This window comes from Orcinus orca, chromosome 2, assembly GCF_937001465.1.
Source record: "Orcinus orca chromosome 2, mOrcOrc1.1, whole genome shotgun sequence".
Classification (NCBI taxonomy): domain Eukaryota; kingdom Metazoa; phylum Chordata; class Mammalia; order Artiodactyla; family Delphinidae; genus Orcinus; species Orcinus orca.
The window spans coordinates 125,321,480-125,340,687 of record NC_064560.1 but is presented as its reverse complement, the minus strand read 5'-3'; the positions used below and the strand labels follow the sequence as shown (position 1 = coordinate 125,340,687).

At 40.6% G+C, this 19,208-nt stretch overlaps 1 protein-coding gene and 1 long non-coding RNA gene across 2 annotated transcripts in view; both read right to left on the bottom strand.

The window, feature by feature from the left end:
- The window catches only part of LOC125963407 (uncharacterized), a 68,705-nt gene that overhangs the window by 38,182 nt on the left and 11,315 nt on the right, over window positions 1-19,208 (bottom strand). The gene's annotated exons all lie outside the window — the stretch shown is intronic.
- Window positions 14,208-18,809, bottom strand: LOC101275939 (non-secretory ribonuclease). Its single transcript, XM_004274070.4, has 3 exons — window positions 18,795-18,809; window positions 15,072-15,218; window positions 14,208-14,851 (listed from the first exon to the last, which is right to left on the bottom strand). Exon 3 carries the CDS (start codon window positions 14,844-14,846, stop codon window positions 14,376-14,378), a length of 471 nt encoding a protein of 156 aa, XP_004274118.2. The 5' UTR covers window positions 14,847-14,851; window positions 15,072-15,218; window positions 18,795-18,809; the 3' UTR covers window positions 14,208-14,375.

The window sequence follows — 19,208 nt, the reverse complement described above, 5'->3', positions numbered from 1 at the left end:
TGTCTTCCTCTGGTCCTTGTCTAATAGGCCCCAAATTTATTTTCCAGACGCAATTATTTTTCAGGTTTTGTTTTTGGTATACTTTTACAGTCTTTATATAATCTACACATGTTAAACACATTTCTAAGTTTGTTGACATGAGTATAGATGCGAGTGTTTCCTCTTTTTTTCCTGCCACAAATAGTAACATTTTATATTCAGTGTTCTACACCATTACCTCTTTCCCAGCGACAATATATTTTGGACATATTCCATGCCCGTGCAAGAGTGTACCTTATTCTATTTAGTGGCTGTATAGTATTCTTTTGTAAGGATATACCATTGTATTTTATACAGTCCCATATTCAGGATATTCTCTTTGTTTCCAAACTTTTACTAGTATAAACAAGTTGGAATGACTAGTGGAACAAAGCAGCAACATTAAGCACCATGTGTTTACTTATAGTGCATGTGCTATTGGCAAGTCACCCCATATACTTGTCACGGGCTTCCTAGGGCCTTATGTGCTGAAGCTCCTGCATGGGTGGAGGGTGGGGAATGCTGTGGCCTGACAACAGAAAAGCCTTCCAGATGCACATGGTGTCACTGGATCTAATGAAGCCTAGGGAAAGTGAACATTTTCAGCACAACTCAGTTATTTTTTCTTGTAACAGGACTCTGAGGAGTCAGTATCAATTGGATCAAACTTTGGTCTTTTAATACTGGAGAGGGTTAAAATAATAACCATGTTTATATATGGAGGACAAACGAAGATGCCAAGATAGATAACTAACTTACTTTTATATTCACACTGAACATATTCTAGAGCAAATTGAAAGTTCTCATTTGTAAAACAATTTCTGTATTTAAACTGACCCTCACAATAGCCCAGAAGGCAGGTACAATTATCCCCATTTTAGAGGTTATACTGAGGCCCAAAGAGTGAACGTAATAGCAGGTAGAAGCAGAGCCACAAGTGACTCCTTCAAAGCGTGATGTTCTCCTACATTGTTGGCTGCTTCTTAGAAGGAGGCAGGATGCATAGTAGGTTTAAGGTAAGTTTCATCCATTCAGGTGGACTTTGAGTCTCTTGTCTAAGATGGGCATATCATCCAGGCTGAAATACCTGCTTCATCAGGTATGTCAGGGTTTTGTTTCCTAGGTAATAATGTTTCCTTAATAAAATGTATTTATAGAATGTGAATCTCCATTCGAATGGTTCTCTCACCTTTTATACCCCCAAGGACCCTTGTTATTTTCCCTTCATGCAGAAGCTATATTTATAAACACAAGTAAAAAAATTATTTTTTGCCATTTTAATTGATCACATATAAAATATATATAATATAATATATACTATATATATTATATGTATAATTATTATATAATAATAATATATAAATATATATATTATATGTATAATTATTATGTGATACTTTTGAGTACCTGAGTTAAATGGTTTTACCATGGCATAGATACTTTCTGTTCAGTTGTTTCATTAACCTCTGCTATTCCTCCTTAATATAGGTAAACGTGTGTTTCTTTTTGGATATTTGCAATAACATATAGTATAATACTTGCACTCTAGTAAAGCAGTTGTCAAAGTGTGGTCTAAGGACCCTGATGGCTTCCAACAATCGGAATGAATTTGGGAATAGATTCTCTGTTAATCAACCCTTCAGTTGAGAACGCGGCGTGGCCAACGCTTTGATGGCAGCCTTGTGAGACCCTGAGTGGAGGACCCAGAAAAACTGTGCCTGGATTCCTGATCCACAAAAACCGTGAGCTAATAATTATATGTTGTTTTTAAGCTGCTAACTTTTCATTAATTTTTTATGCAAAAATGAAAAGTTGATAAGATCTATGTGTCTTCATTCATTCAAACACTTTACTTAACATCTGATCGGTACCAGGTACTATTCTAGGCACAAGGGATGTAGCAATGTACTGAGGCCTTTTATTCCATGTAATGGGTCTCAGCCAAAACCTTTGATCATTTCTCCCTTTATTCAACGGGAAAATGTCACAATGACAGGTAGGTCAGTTGTGTGCACTCAGGTGATGATTGGGTCAAGTTAACACAGGTTTATCCTAGGATATAGGTGCATGATTAGAAGTATTTGTAGCTGGAGTTGTCTTGGGCTCCCAAGGCAAATGGAAACTCCACTTCCTCTCACCTTGGAATAGCCCCAATATCGAGACACTATCAATTTCCATCATAGGCTTCTGAAGTCAGGATCAGTTAAAGTGAGTCCCAAATGCCAGGCTGGGGACAGGTTACAACAGAAACACCTGAAGAAAGATTTGGAAGTGCTGACTCCTGAGCTCCCAAACTCTGCAGTTTTCTAAATGAACAAGGGCATAGGCAAGATTCACTTTGTGACTGAGTGGAACACAAAGAGTAGGTATTGGTGATCACCACAGTGCCTTAGTTTCTTCTCAGGAGTCTTAATAAAGACCATGGAAAGTGCCCACTGAATTCAACCTCATCTGACCTCTCAGTAAAACAATCCCCATTCTGAGACTCTGCAGAGGTCATGATGAGTGACCAAATACAGTGTTGTATATATTGGTTGGCTATGACCAATATCCACTGCCTAGAATAATAGCTTGATACCAGAAAAAGCATGATTGGATTTCTGGCCTCACAAAATGTCAAAGGAGAGCAGCAGGGTGGGTATGAACCCAGGTTTCAGTATGGGACAACCTCACCTCGACCACACACCCCGACCTCTGCCCAATATTCCGTAGCAGCAAGACTAAGAGTTTTTGCTCTCAGTATCACTTTACACTCTAAAAGTTGAGAACAGCAAAGAACTTTTGTTTATGTTGATTATACCTATTTATATTTACCGTGTTAGAAATTTGAACCAAGAAATTTTAGAATGCTTAGTAATTAATTCAAAAATCACTTAATAACAATATTGAATCATTAAATGTTGATATATAGTATATATTTTTCAAAAAACTTATTTTCTAAAACAAAAAACAGTAATAAGAAGAATGCCGTTGTTTCACATTTTCTTTACTGGCTGACTCTATATTGACAGCTGGATTCTCACATCTGCTTTTGCATTCATCCATTGTACTATGTTGTTTTGCTAAACTATGTAAAGAGAACCTGGCCTCACATAGATATGTGGTTTGAAAGGTAAGAACCTAATAGATACTGTGAAAGGGTTTGTGGGACCACCAGGTTCCTCGAACCATACTTGACCTGATCAGTGCATGCATCTCTCATTTCTTAGGTCACAGTTGTTGATTCTGAGATCAACCCTTAACACAATCAGATATGTTTGATGGGAATGTTGGCGTATGAAGACAGGGCCATCCTCTGCTGAACTTATTCCTGAGAGGGTATATGGTTTGGAGTTGTTGCAGTCACCTTACAGAAATGTGAGAGAAATTTGCCTGAAATGTGCACCAAGATCTAGGAGAGATGGAAATGGAGAAAGAGAGAGAAACTTTGGTTCTCTTTTCATCATCTGAGTTCTGATAAGCTTCACATTAAGCCATAACAGCCCGTTATTTCTAAGGACAGTTTAACTGTTCTTGCAGATTGTTAGGACATCATCAGCAAGGCCAAGTACTTGTGGAAGGAAGGGGATTCGGCACACTGTTGTGGCTGGAGGAGCTCCTGAAACTATCAGAGCTGTGGAGGACCCTGTGGGTCACAAGCCGGTCAAAATCCACGGGAAAGTGTAGAGGATATTAAAATAGATGAATAAATGAATTAATTTAATCCTCCACTTGGTTTTGAATCTCTTTGTTTTTTAGATAACTGCTCATGATGAAAGGATTGTGGCAAATGGCTCTCGCATTTTGTAAGAGAGCAAATGAAAACTTTGTTGTTTCTCATTATTAGCTGTGTCCTAGGTTCTTGACTCCCCTCCAGACAAATTTCACCTCACAGGTGAGACTGAATTTCTGGTAAGTTCAGAAGTGCACTGGCCTGATATAGGTGGGTCCTGATGTCTTTTGCCAGATTTGGTAATGTCCAGATGGTGCACCATGGGTCGTATTTTCTAACTCAGTGAGAATGTGTGAACGATTTGATCTACTCGGTGTTCCTGTTATCCATTGAAATCACCCTGCTACACCCATTCACTAATGTCTCTCATGTCACCAATTCTGAATCCAATATACCTTTGAAATACTGAGAATTTTGAAGTAGGCATTGTTCTTTTTTTTTAATTTTTAAAGTTTATTTTATTTATCTTTTTTATACAGCAGGTTCTTATTAGTCATCAATTTTATACACTTCAGTGTATACATGCCAATCCCAATCGCCCAATTCATCCCACCCCCACCCCCACCCCCCCGCCGCTTTCCCCCCTTGGTGTCCATACATTTGTTCTCTACATCTGTGTCTCTATTTCCTGCCCTGCAAGCTGGTTCATCTGTACCATTTCGCTAGATTCCACATATATGCGTTAATATACAATGTTTTTCTCTTTCTGACTTACTTCATTCTGTATGACAGTCTCTAGATCCATCCACGTCTCAACAAATGACCCAATTTCGTTCCTTTTTACGGCTGAGTAATATTCCATTGTATATATGCACATCTTCTTTATCCATTCGTCTGTCAATGGGCATTTAGGCTGCCTCCATGACCTGGCTATTGTAAATAGTGCTGCAATGAACATTGGGGTGCATGTGTCTTTTTGAAATATGGTTTCCTCTAGGTATATGCCCAGTAGTGGGATTGCTGGATCATATGGTAATTCTATGTTTAGTTTTTTAAGGAACCTCCATACTGTTCTCCATAGTGGCTGTACCAATTTACATTCCCACCAACAGTGCAAGAGGGTTCCCTTTTCACCACACCCTCTCCAGCAATTGTTGTTTGTAGATTTTCTGATGATGCCCATGCTTACTGGTGTGAGGTGATACCTCATTGTAGTTTTGATTTGCATTTCTCTAATAATTAGTGATGTGGAGGATCTTTTCATGTGCTTCTTGGCCATCTGTCTGTCTTCTTTGGAGAAATGTCTATTTAGGTCTTCTGCCCATTTTAGGATTGGGTTGTTTGTTTTTTTAATATTGAGCTGCATGAGCTGTTTATATATTTTGGAGATTAATCCTTTGTCACTTGCTTCGTTTGCAAATATTTTCTCCCATTCTGAGGGTTGTCTTTTCATCTTGTTTATGGTTTCCTCTGCTGTGCAAAAGCTTTGACGTTTCATTAGGTCCCATTTGTTTATTTTTGTCTTTATTGCCATTACTCTAGGAGGTGGATCAAAAAAGATCTTGCTGTGATTTATGTCAAAGAGTGTTCTTCCTGTGTTTTCCTCTAAGGGTTTTATAGTGTCTGGTCTTACATTTAGGTCTCTAATCCATTTTGAGTTTATTTTTGGGTATGGTGTTAGGGAGTGTTCTAATTTCATTCTTTTACATGTAGCTGTCCAGTTTTCCCAGCACCACTTATTGAAGAGACTGTCTTTTCTCCATTGTATATCCTTGCCTCTTTTGTCATAGATTAGTTGACCATAGGTGCGTGTGTTTATCTCTGGGCTTTCTATCCTGTTCCATTGATCTATGTTTCTGTTTTTGTGCCAGTACCATATTCTCTTGATTACTGTAGCTTTATAGTATAGTCTGAAGTCAGGGAGTCTGCTTCCTCCAGCTCCGTTTTTCTCCCTCAAGACTGCTTTGGCTATTCGGGGTCTTTTGTGTCTCCATACAAATTTTAAGATTTTTTTGTTCTAGGTCCATAAAAAATGCCATTGGTAGTTTGATAGGGATTGCATTCAATCTGTAGATTGCTTTGGGTAGTATAGTCATCTTCACAACGTTGATTCTTCCAATCCAAGAACACGGTATATCTCTCCATCTGTTGGTATCATCTTTAATTTCTTTCATCAGTGTCTTATAGTTTTCTGCATACAGGTCTTTTGTCTCCCTAGGTAGGTTTATTCCTAGGTATTTTATTCTTTTTGTTGCAGTGGTAAATGGGAATGTTTCCTTAATTTCTCTTTCAGATTTTTCATCATTAGTGTATAGGAATTCAAGAGATTTCTGTGCATTAATTTTGTATCCTGAAACTTTACCAAATTCATTGATTCTCTCTAGTAGTTTTCTGGTGGCATATTTAGGATTCTCTATGTATAATATCATGTCATCTGCAAACAGTGACAGTTTTACTTCTTCTTTTCCAATTTGTATTCCTTTTATTTCTTTTTCTTCTCTGATTGCAGTGGCTAGGAATTCCAAAACTATGTTGAATAATAGTGGTGAGAGTGGACAACCTTGTCTTGTTCCTGATCTTAGAGGAAATGCTTTCAGTTTTTCAGTGTTGAGAATGATGTTTGCTGTGGGTTTGTCATATATGGCCTTTATTATGTTGAGGTAGGTTCCCTCTATGCTCACTTTCTGGAGAGTTTTTATCATAAAAGTGTGTTGAATTTTGTCAAAAGTTTTCTGCGCCTATTGAGATGATCCTATGGTTTTTATTCTTCAATTTGTTAACATGGTGCATCACATTGACTGGTTTGCGTATATTGAAGAATTCTTGCATCCCTGGGATAAATCCCACTTGACCATGGTGTATGATCCTTTTAATGTGTTGTTGGATTCTGTTTGCTAGTATTTTCTTGAGAATTTTTGCATCTATATTCATCAGTGATATTGGTCTGTAATTTTCTTTTTTTGTAGTATCTTTGTCTGCTTTTGGTATCAGGGTGATGGTGGCCTCATAGAATGAGTTTGGGAGTATTCCTTCCTCCGCAATTTTTTGGAAGAGCTTCAGAAGAATGGTTGTTAGCTCTTCTCTAAGTGTTTGAGAAGAATTCACCTGTGAAGCCATCTGATAGAATTCACCTGTGAAGCCATCTGGTCCTGGAATTTGTTTGTTGGAAGATTTTTAATCACAGTTTCAATTTCATTACTTGTGATTGGTCTGTTCATATTTTCTATTTCTTCCTGGTTCAGTCTTGGAAGGTTATACCTTTCTAAGAATTTGTCCATTTCTTTCAAGTTGTCCATTTTATTGGCCTAGAGTTGCTTGTAGTAGTCTCTTAGGATGGTTTGTATTTCTGTGGTGTCTGTTGTAACTTCTCCTTTTTCATTTCTAATTTTATTGATTTGAGTCCTCTCCCTCTTTTTCTTGATGAGTCTGGCTAATGGTTTATCATTTTTGTTTATCTTCTCAAGGAACCAGCTTTTAGTTTTATTGATCTTTGCTATTGTTTCCTTTATTTCTATTTCCTTTATTTCTTCTCTGATCTTTATGATTTCCTTCCTTCTGCTAACTTTGGGTTTTGTTTGTTCTTCTTTCTCTAGTTCCTTTACGTGTAAGGTTAGGTTGTTTATTTGAGAGTTTTCTTGATACTTGAGGTAGGCTTGTATAGCTATAAACTTCCCTCTTAGAACTGCTTTTGCTGCATCCCACAGGTTTTGGATCGTCGTGTTTTCATTCATTTGTCTCTAGGTATTTTTTTATTTCCTCTTTGATTTCTTCAGTGATCTCTTGGTTATTTAGTAACATATTGTTTAACCTCCATGCGTCTGTGGTTTTTTTAACGTTTTTTTCCCTGTAATTCATTTCTAATCTCATAGTGTTATGGTCAGAAAAGATGCTTGACATGATTTCAATTTTCTTAAATTTACTGAAGCTTGATTTGTGACCCAAGATGTGATCTATCCTGGCGAATGTTCCATGTGTACTTGAGAAGAAAGTGTAATCTGCTGTTTTTGGATGGAATGTCCTATAAATATCAATGAAATCTATCTGGTCTATTGTGTCATTTAAAGCTTGTTTTTCCTTATTTATTTTCATTTTGGATGATCTGTCCATCGGTGTAAGTGAGGTGTTAAAGTCCCCCACTATTATTGTGTTACTGTCGATTTCCTCTTTTATAGCTGTTAGCAGTTGCCTTATGCATTGAGGTTCTCCTATGTTGGGTGCATATATATTTATAATTGTTATATATTCTTCTTGGGTTGATCCCTTGATCATTATGTAGTGTGCTTCCTTGTCTCTTGTAACATTCTTTATTTTAAAGTCTATTTTATCTGATATGAGTATTGCTACTCCAGCTTTCTTTTGATTTCCATTTGCATGGAATATCTCTTTCCATCCCCTCACTTTCAGTCTGTATGTGTCCCTAGGTCTGATGTGGGTCTCTTGTAGACAGCATATATATGGGCCTTGTTTTTGTATCCATTCAGCAAGCCTGTGTCTTTTGGTTGGAGCATTTAATCCATTCACGTTTAAGATAATTATCAATATGTATGTTCCTATGACCATTTTCTTAATTGTTTTGGGCTTGTTTTCGTAGGTCCTTTTCTTCTCTTCTGTTTCCCACTTAGAGAAGTTCCTTTAGCATTTGTTATAGAGCTGGTTTGGTGGTGCTGAATTCTCTTAGCTTTTGTTTGTTTGTAAAGCTTTTGATTTCTCCATCGAATCTGAAAGAGATCCTTGCCGCGTAGAGTAATCTTGGTTGTAGGTTCTTCCCTTTCATCACTTTAAGTATATCATGCCACTCCCTTCTGGCTTGTAGAGTTTCTGCTAAGAAATCCGCTGTTAACCTTATGGGAGTTCCCTTGTATGTTATTTGTCATTTTTCCCTTGCTGTTTTCAATAATTTTTCTTTGTCTTTAATTTTTGCCAGTTTGATTACTATGTGTCTCGGCATGTTTTTCCTTGGGTTTATCCTGTATGGGACTCATTGCTCTTCCTGGACTTGGGTGGCTATTTCCTTTGCCATGTTAGGGAAGTTTTCGACTATAATCTCTTCAAATATTTTCTCGGGTCCTTCTCTCTTCTCCTTCTGGGACCCCTATAATGCGAATGTTTTTGCGTTTATTGTTGTCCCAGAGGTCTCTTAGGCTGTCTTCATTTCTTTTCATTCTTTTTTCTTTATTCTGTTCCACAGCAGTGAATTCCATCATTCTGTCTTCAGGTCACTTATCCATTCTTCTGCCTCAGTTATTCTGCTATTGATTCCTTCTAGTGTAGTTTTCATTTCAGTTATTGTATTGTTCATCTCTGTTTGTTTGTTCTTTAATTCTTCTAGGTCTTTGTTAAACATTTCTTGTATCGTCTCGATCTTTGCCTCCATTCTTTTTTCTTAAAAATAAATTTATTTATTTATTTATTTGTTTTTATTTTTGTCTGCGTTGGGTCTTCCTTGCTGTGTGCGGGCTTTCTCTAGTTGTGAGCAGGGGCTACTCTTCGTTGCGGTGCATGGGCTCCTCATTGTCGTGGCTTCTCTTTTTGGGAGCACAGGCTCTAGGCACGCAGGCTTCAGTAGTTGTGGTGCATGGGCTCAGTAGTTGTGGCTTGCAGGCTCTAGAGCGCAGGCTCAGTAGTTGTGGCACACGGGCTTAGTTGCTCCGTGGCATGTGGGATCTTCCCGGACCAGGGCTTGAACCCGTGTCCCTTGCATTGGCAGGCAGATTCTTAACCACTGCGCCACCAGGGAAGCCCTGCCTCCATTCTTTTTCCGAGGTCCTGGATCATCTTCACTATTGTTTTTCTGAATTGTTTTTCTGGAAGTTTGCCTATCTCCACTTCATTTAGTTGTTTTTCTGGGGTTTTATCTTGTTCCTTCATCTGGTACATAGCCCCCTGCCTCTTCATCTTGCCTACCTTTTTGTGAATGTGGTTTTTGTTCCATAGGCTGCAGGATTGTAGCTCTTCTTGCTTCTGCTGTCTGCCCTCTGGTGAATGAGGCTATCTAAGGGCTTATGCAAGTTTCCTGATGGGAGCTACCTAGGCATTGTTCTTATGTTATTATTATAACTCAGACTTGAGACATGAATAACAGTTAACTGTGTCACATTTCTATGTGCATTTTAGGAAGCAAATTTAATAACGTAAGTAAAGTTTTAGTTTCAAAAAAAGGCTATTTTTCATAGATAATTTGACTTGGGGATGGGAACAGAATTTCTGTGCTCCCTTCCCTACTCATTGCCTCACTCTCTTTTTTTTTTCTTCCAGTTTTACTGAGATATAATTGACATACAGCACTGTATAAGTTTAAGGTGTACAGCATAACGATTTGACTTACAAACATAATGAAGTAATTAGCACCATAAATTTAGTGAACCTTCATCATCTCATATAGATACAAAACTAAAGAATCGGGAAATAATTTTTTCCTTGTGATGAGAACTCTTAGGATTTATTCTCTTAACAATTTTCATATATAACATACAGCAGTGTTGATTGCATTTAAAATGTTGTACATCACATCCCTAGTGCTTATTTATCTTATAACTGGAAGTTTGACTCTCTTTATCCAATTCCCCCTCCCTCTCATCCCCCACCTCTGGTAACCACAAATCTGATCTCTTTTTCTATGAGTTTGTTTTGTTTGTTTGTTTGTTTTTGAAGTATAATCGACCTACAACACTATGTTAGTTCCTGGTACATAGCAGAGTGATTCAGTATTTCTATACCTTTCAAAATGAACACCATGACATCTGGTTGTCATCTGTTACCAAAGATATTACATAATTATTGACTATATTCCCCCACACTGTACATGTATACCTGTGACTCATTTGTTTCATAACTGGAAGTTTTTACATCTTAATTTCCCTCACCTATTTCTTTCATTCCCTTATCCTGCTTCCCTCTGGCAAGCACCTGTTTGTTATCTGTACCAATGACTCTGTTTCTATTTTGTTATTCTTGTTCATTTGTTTTGTTTTGTAGGTTCCACATATAAGTGAAATCATACAGCATTTGTCTTTCTCTGTCTGACTTATCTCACCAAGGATGATACCCTCTAAGTCCATCCATGTGGTCACAGTCTCACTCCTTTATGTGATTCAAATGGAAACAGTGCCTAAAATCTCAATCTAGGCAAAAAGAAATCAGGAGCTTTAGATCAGATTGCTCTCCTCTCACACCTCCTGACCTGACCCTGGGGCCTTCTCTCCCTGATCTGAGGGTCACTTGAGGCAACCTGCTTTGTACCCACACAGAGGGATCTGCTCCTGATGTTAAAACATAAAGTAGAAACAATAACAATGTGAACGGCCCTTTCACTTCATGCTGTACCTTACAAAGTGTGTTACAACCACTAACTGCTTTCACTCCTCCAAGACTTCCTTGAGATTTGGTACTATTACGAGCATTTTACAAAGTTAGAAATGGAGGCTTAGGGAAGAGAAGTGGACTCCAAGGAACGTGTCCTTGGAACATGCTGACGTGAACAATTAACTTCTCTAATAGTGGCCACTGTAGTGCTGGCCTCAGGTTCAGTGCAGCCAGATCTTGAGTGTCTATCACAGAGGGTGGTGGGCGCCAAGCCACGGCTTTGTCGTCACAGAGCACAGAATCCTCCTTGCTCTGCTTTGAATCCTCCTGCCTCCCAGGAGGGAAAAGCTACATCTAAGCTTCAGGGCCACCAGCTCCCTCTGACCCCAGCCCAATCTTCAGCACAGGGACTGAGGAAGATGAGGAACAGAGGAAAAGCAGGAAGAGAGTGGGGAAGCATGGCCTCAGGGAGGGGGAACAGCATGGTGCTACTGAGTGAGAGGATGAAGGTGCATTTTACTGACATGAGGAAGTCTCTTCTGTTCCCCTCTCCCTCCGCTTCCAATCCTTCACTAAAGCCTGATGATTCGAACTTGGAAACATAATCCTAAACCTGCACTTTTTCTTCTGCCCTATTGCTATTACCTTATCCCATGCCTCTGGGATTTGGCCTGGATACCACGAGTTCCTGACTGTCCCCACAGTCCCTGCACACCTGCCAGAGTGATCTTCAGGTCACATTATTATCTAACATGCTCCATTTGTACCCCATAGGAAATTACTCTTTATTTTCATCTCCATAGGTATGAAGCATCTGAGCCTCAATAACCTCTATCATTAATGCTCATGGTTAAAATGCTCTTGTCCTGCTAGACTAACTTTCATTTTTGTAACATGACTAATCTACATTCATGTCGGGCCCTTTGAATGTTCTCTCTCTGTCTCTCTGTCTCTGTCTCTCTCGGGAAGACTATCCCCTTAGTTTCTGCATGACCAGCTGCTTCTCATATTGTTCGGAATTCATTCCTTCATTGGGTCCCTACCAACCACACTTCAGATTCACTTCTATGGACTCATCGAGACCCACTACAGATGGCCCTCTGTGTGGATGTGAAACCCACGGATGTGGAGGGCCAACGGTATGAGCCCCTTTTATATAAGGGACTTGAGCATCTGTGGATTTTGATATCTGCGGAGTCTCCTGGAACCAATCCCCTGAAGCTACTGAGAGATGACTGTACATTGTTTCCCTCAGTGCAGTTTTCCTCCTGACACTTATCACCTGGAAAAATAATTTTGCATTTTCTTCCCAGTAGAATAGGCACCCTAGGGCAGAAATGTGTCTTTGTTTACACTGCACCCTCACGACCTCAGAAATCTGCCTAGAGCACATCTGCACATGGGTTAACTACTGCATTAATGAATGACGAATGAATGCATGAACGAATGATGGGAGAGGGGATGACGACACAAGGCAGAGAGAGCTGGGGCAGCTGAGTTGGCTAATCCCTCTACCATACGGTGTTAGAGATGCTGTGTCCATGGCTGGGAAGTGACATGTGATCTGCTGAGACAAGGAAGGTTCACTGCCTCGTGGCAAATGTGACTCCAGCCTTGCGGTATCCCACCTTCTCCTTCTGTTACTCCAAGCCTGTTGGAAGGGTAAGCTCATTTCATGCCACTCTGTATTAATCTCAAGTCAGTGGATTCGGGGCTTCCCTGGTGGTGCAGTGGTTGAGAGTCTGCCTGCTAATGCAGGGGACACGGGTTCGAGCCCTGGTCTGGGAAGATCCCACATGCCGCGGAGCAACTAGGCCCGTGAGCCACAACTACTGAGCCTGCGCGTCTGGAGCCTGTGCTCCACAACAAGAGAGGCCATGATAGTGAGAGGCCCGCGCACCGCGATGAAGAGTGGCCCCCGCTTGCCGCAACTGGAGAAGGCCCTCGCGCAGAAACGAAGACCCAACACAGCAAAAATAAATAAATTAATTAATAAACTCCTACCCCCAACATCTTAAAAATAAATAAATAAATAAAAACCCTTGGCTTAAAAAAAATAATAATAAAAAAATAAAGTCAGTGGATTCTGTTGAGCCCTGGAATTTTCCAAACCTAGTATCTCCATGCAATAGCTTGAGTCAACAGACCTGCCTGGAAGAACAAATCCTCCAGTGGCTTCTCCAGAGAAGATGCTCAAGTGCAGACGCCGTATATAGTACTACCAAGAGCAAGAATGACTGACCATATAGAGGGGGGAGGAATGGAAATTGCCATGTATCTGGGCCTGGAAGAGGAGCTGAAAAATAGGAGGTCAGGAATCCCAGACTCAAGGACAGAGGTACAGATTTAATGACATGCTACCTGCCTTCTGTTCTGAGTCAGGTGCTGCAAAAGACCCGACCTGTCCCCCGAACAATCACTTGAATGCTGCATCTGATCACAGTTTGCAAAGAGCTTTCCCTTCCTGTTCCTCACTGATTCCTGAGTGCAGCCTTGTGATGGAGGCAGAGTAGGGGCTTTCATTATCCGCCCCCTTTTCTGTCTGTCTACATTTCTGTAATCCTGGAACCTGTGCCCCTTCCTGACCTGAATGTGAACAAGCCACTGATTCATCCTCGGGAGAGATCCCAATTCCATGTCTCCTTCCTTACCTTCTGCTACCAGATGACCAGCTGCTCCCTTCTCCAGGACACAGAAATCGCCAGGAAAGAGTTTCACCTCTTCTCCAGGTAGTACTGGAATCTGTCCATATACTACCTGAACAATTTGTCTCATTCCACATTAGACTCAAACTCTGGATCCACCCCTAGGATAACCATTAATATCTGAAGATTTGATATGCTTATTTAAAAACAAATCTATGCGGCTAAAATTTGCTTCTTTCTTTTGGTCTTATCACAATTACGGCATTTTCCCCTTTCTTTTTGTTTTTACACCGTATCGTTCTCTTCTATCATAAAATGCATGGTTCTTAAATCAGAATCAAATACATTTGTTTCTACTTACTGGGGGCTCTTTGCCTCCTGGTAATGAAATAGGCCGCTGTGAGTGGAAGCCGCAGCTTCCTGGCCTAAAGCAGAGAGAAGGAAAAGTCTGCACAACTTCATGACACAAGGAGCCTCTTATCCTCACATCTATTTCCCACAAATCTCAGATTAGAAGAAGGGGAAAAGCCTCTAGACGAGAATGTAACTACATGACAGAAGAGCACAAACAGACACATGGAGCCTTGTAGGTAATTCTGTAAAGTTTACTGTGCGTGCACAAGGAGTTTCAGCTGAGCAAAGCTTAAAGGGACCTGGAGGCTGGTGAGATGAGGACTGATGCTGATATCTGGGGTGGATGGTGGGACAGGACTGTGGCGCTTGGCAAATGAGCATGGCCCAAAGTTTTGGCCCAGAGTTTAGATGATGCCATCCAAGTGAACTGGAACCAGGGGGTACCTGGCATCGTCCTGTGGTAATCTGTTTCTACACGCAATGATGTAGATCTTCCGATTACTTATCTGTCTATAACGGCAGTTCCTATAATCTTTTTCCTTTCTTGTGAGGTTGCAGTAGGTTACAGGCACTGGATGTGGGCTTCTATGACAATTCGTCTCGTGTGGTCTACCGCGGCAGGTTACATTTGTGGTGTGACAAACACGAGCTACGGCAGCAAACGTTGTGTGGAGAAAAGTATTTTCACCTTTGCATGCCCTTCTGTAACCGTTAACCACCCGCATTGCATCATCGCATCGACGGTGGGCCATATTTAGGTGCTGAATCTGAAACCACTGAGCCGGCGTTAATTGGGCGTGGACTGAGATCACCATTCCCAAGAGCCCCAGCAGCAAAAAGAGAGGAAGCTGGGCATTCTGCTGTCTTGGAACCATGTTTCCTGTGAAAAGAAGGGTATCTTCTGTATCCCGGCCCACAAATAACACACTCCCTCCTCACTCACCCTGCAGGCCCCCTGCTGTCACTGTGGTTCTAGCTCCTTTCCCCTCCGCTCCCCAAAGTCTGTCACGTGTCCTGGGCACTAACTTCAGCTCACTGCTCCCCCAGTTGCTGCTTCATTGCTGTCTCTCCTGTTCCAGCTCTGGGGCTCATTGTCTTACCCAGTATCTCTGCTGTGGCTCCTGTGAGAACAGATCCAGCTGGTGGGCCTGGCGCTCAGGGGCAGCTGGTATCCCCCCAGTTCTTGGGACTGGAGATATAGAGCAGCCCCTGTGGGTGGGGCTAGCAGAACAAGGAGGGTTCTGAATCTAGGACATGAAGAAACACACAGATTAGGACATGGTCCACTTATGCAATGAGCCCTTTGTTTTATCATTTGCTGATCAGTGCATACCCAGGGATGAACCACTGCTGCTTCTGTTGTAACAAATCTAATTCCAGGCATCCTGTGCAGGACAGAGCTCTGCCACTGGGTCTGGATTTCCTAAATGAAAAATATCACTGGCTGCAGAATGGCCATAGATTTTTTATTTTTATTTATTTATTTGGCTGCGTTGGGTGATTGTTGCTGCATGCGGGCTTCCTCTAGTTGCAGCGAGCAGGGGCTATTCTTCGTTGCGGTGCACGGGCTTCTCATTGCGGTGGCTTCTTTTGTTGTGGAGCATGGGCTCTAGGCACGTGGGCTTCAGTAGTTGTGGCACAAGAGCTCAAGAGTTGTGGCTCACAGGCTCTAGAGCTCAGAGCTCAGTAGTTGTGGCACATGGGCTTAGTTGCTCTGCAGCAAGTGGGATCTTCCCGGACCTGGGCTCGAACCTGTGTCCCCTGCGTTGGCAGGCGGATTCTTAACCACTGCGCCACTAGGGAAGTCCCAGAATGGGCTATAGATTTTATAACTCAACTTGGGGGCAACACATTGAAAGACTGAAGTACATGAAGGCAGGCCCGGTACTCAGAACAAATAGAGCCAGGAGGCTTGTTTGCACCAGAGGAACCCAGGCCCCCCTTTCATTTTAGTGATCACCCTGGTTCCTTCTCACCCAAATGTTCTTTATCTCCTCACTTCCCTGTGCTGGAAACTTGAGTTCTGAATTTCTCACTGCTCAAAATCCTATCAGTAATTAGTTTGTGACGAATCTATGATTTTTTTTGTAATTGCTGTTGTCTTTTTTTTTTTTTTTTTTTCCCTGCTTCCTATGCATTGAATTCACTTTCTCTTGTTTTTACCCTGGCCCGGTTTTTGCCTTCACTTCCTGTGAAATAGCATGACCTAAAAACACCCTGAAGAAAGTCTGTAAAATCTGCCAGAGAATGAACATTTGGTGTCATGTAAGGGATTCCAAGCTAGAGCTTGAATTCCTGTGTTCTTTTCAATCTGCGCTATTTTCTACAAAACAGTCTGTCCTAGAGTTGTCATTTATCTTACTAGTACCTTTCATTTCTTTTTTTTTTACATTTCATTTCTTGATGTTAACAGGAAAAAAAAATTTAATTTGTAAAATGAGCATCAGTGGATAGGACACTGTATTCCTGAAATTATGGAAGTCATAGTATGTAACTTGATGCATGAAACATACTCTTGGTTCTCAGAGAAGCAGAGGAAAATAACTGTAGGCCTATAATTTGCTTACAATGTGATAGAGGTAATAACACTGTGTGAAGATGGTTTTATGGGGGCGCTGAGGATGAAGGGTCTTACTTGGCCTCATGGGATAAGAAAGGCTTCCAAAAGAAATGTCCATTTGAGCTGGCCCATAAAGGATAAGCAGAGTTTAGGGACTTTAGGGAATAAATGAGCATTCTAGGCTAAGAAGATGGTGTGGGACATTGTACAGACAGGGAAAGTGTATCAAGGTAGGAAAGGCCTCCAGATAAGAGATATTAAATCCCTGGTCTAACCTCTTAGTTAGAAAACTGGGGCTTCCCTGATGGCGCAGTGGCGCCCTCTCGCTGCAACTAGAGAAAGCCCGCGTACAGCAACGAAGACCTGATGCAGCCAATAAACAAACAAACAAACAAATAAATAAAATTAAGAAAAAGAAAACTGGATTAGGTCCTCAAATGGTACTGTACAACCCTCCAAGAAAATTAATCCACATTTTTTTAAACTACCTTTTTATATTTCTGTCATGTGGAAATGCAATTATTTTACCACTGATGTCGTTATGTAAACATGGACATAATGGTGACCTGGATAGGACTCAGTGCAGTGCTAATAGAATTCTGCCTGAAATCCTGTTCTGCCTAAAAGGCATTAATATCTTTTACCATGAAGTAAGTTGTCTTTTTTTTTTCATGTATATTTTGTGAAAAGCATTTTCATGAGAGATGAGGATGTAAAAATGAATTAGGTGTAGTTTAGCCCTTCTTTGATACCGACAGCCACACTGGGTAGAAGGATCTGTACTCAAGTGTCTATAATATGAACTAAAAATCATACACTGCAGTCACAGGGAGTGCATCTGGCTCAAAAACCTGTTCTTGATCAGCATATAGTTTTACTTTTAATATTGGGTTTTGGAATATTAACACTTCAAACTGGGAGAGTTCACATAAAAATTTGCATTCCTGTCTTATCTTTAAAAATCGGGAGATGTTGTCGGTGCACTGAGTCTCCATTACCACAAGGGATCAACTAGAGCTGAGTAGTTCCCTCCTCTGTTGAAGGTGGCAATAGTTCAGGGGTTTTCACGCACTCTACTCCTACCTACCGATCACATCCTGTCTGTTCACTAAGATACTGCCCGTCACGCTTATCACAAGCGTCCTGAGAAGAGACTCACCCAATGTCACGCCCAATCTGCAACCATGCTCCACCTTTAAAATTGTATTCGGAGCACACCTTCTATGCTTTTCCTGATCGGTTCGTACATAGCTTTCCTCTATGCACATTTACCTTACACTAAATCTCTTCATAGAAATTTTTGTTGGCTAATCTACATATCATTCAGTAACTGCCACTAATCACAACTAATAATTTTAGGTAATGTGCTTTTTCCTCTTGGTTGTTTTCAGACGACTAGGTTAGTCTCTCACTATAAAGATAACTTTTCCCTCAATAGAAAGACGAGTTTTTTTCATGTTGAATACATTTCTAAATCTTTGCTTGTCCTGCGGCCTGCCACATACCCTCTTCAAAAAGTTAAGGTCAGATAAAGGACTTTGATTTGAATCCGAGCTCTACTAATTCTGAGAAGTGAGACCCTATATGTACCACTTGGCCAAAGGGTTGGATACTTTAAGCCCAATGGCCAGTTATGCAGGGCCATGAACACACGAAATTGTGAAACCTATAAATAATGACACATACACTTGTTAGAACTACTGTGTGAATTAAACAAGAAGAGCTAAGCAGAGTGAAGTTCCAAAAAAGGCAGTTCCTCTTTTCTTGGCCAATTATAAAGGATATTGAGATCTAGTTATTAGATCTCAACTTAGTTTCCTGCCCGCTGTCAGTCAGCTTTTGCTCTGTTGCCTAATCAGACAAAAGGCTTTTGAGGCCTATCTGCCAGGGAGACCTATCAAGATAAGACCTATGAAATCTACTTATATTACAACTTGTTGATTGACTGTATGTGCCCCTGCTACCACCTTCATTAGCAGGGCCCCTAACATAACTGATTTTGGAGCTCTGGAAAGGCATATGTACTGATTTCTTCCCTTCCCTTACTGAAATGCAGACCCAAGTCTCAGGCAGCTTCTCCCATAATAAGAACATTCACAGTTTAAATTGTGAAGACAGAAAGAATATAACCTTTACATAAAAGTGATTGTTTTTTTTTTTTTGCCTAGATTCATTAACAACTCTTTAAAAGAAAAATTAGATTTAATTGGATTAACAGTTCTCAAATGGAAACCCAACTTGCAAACAAAATATTTCTGCTTACCTGAACATGTCCAAAACAATATGTACACACAGAAAATCACACATGGACTCATACACACAAGTAATGCTTAGTTAGGGAGTGAAAGAGAATGATTGAGGTGAAAAAGATCTTTAGTCTATAACCTTCACTTTAGAGTATAAGGATGAGGTGATTTGCCCACCTCCAACAACAGCAAGCTACTGACAGTCACCAAACTGCAGGTTTTTTTCTTCATATGTGTGGTGATGTCATAGGTACTCTGTGTGATGCTGGTAAAGACTGTGGGTGTGAAATAGTAAACATGAAATTAGTCCTACTAGGCAATCTGTTTAAGATCATTGACAGACCTGAGAGCTTTCCATATGGCCTGCCCCTTAAGGTCTGGGAAGAAAATATCCACAATGTAATTCCTATAGGATTAGAGGAAGGAGGGAA

Bases quoted from the DNA above. Each gene is read 5' to 3' on its own strand.
- LOC101275939 (XM_004274070.4), bottom strand. From the start codon at position 14,846: ATGGTTCCAAGACAGCAGAATGCCCAGCTTCCTCTCTTTTTGCTGCTG.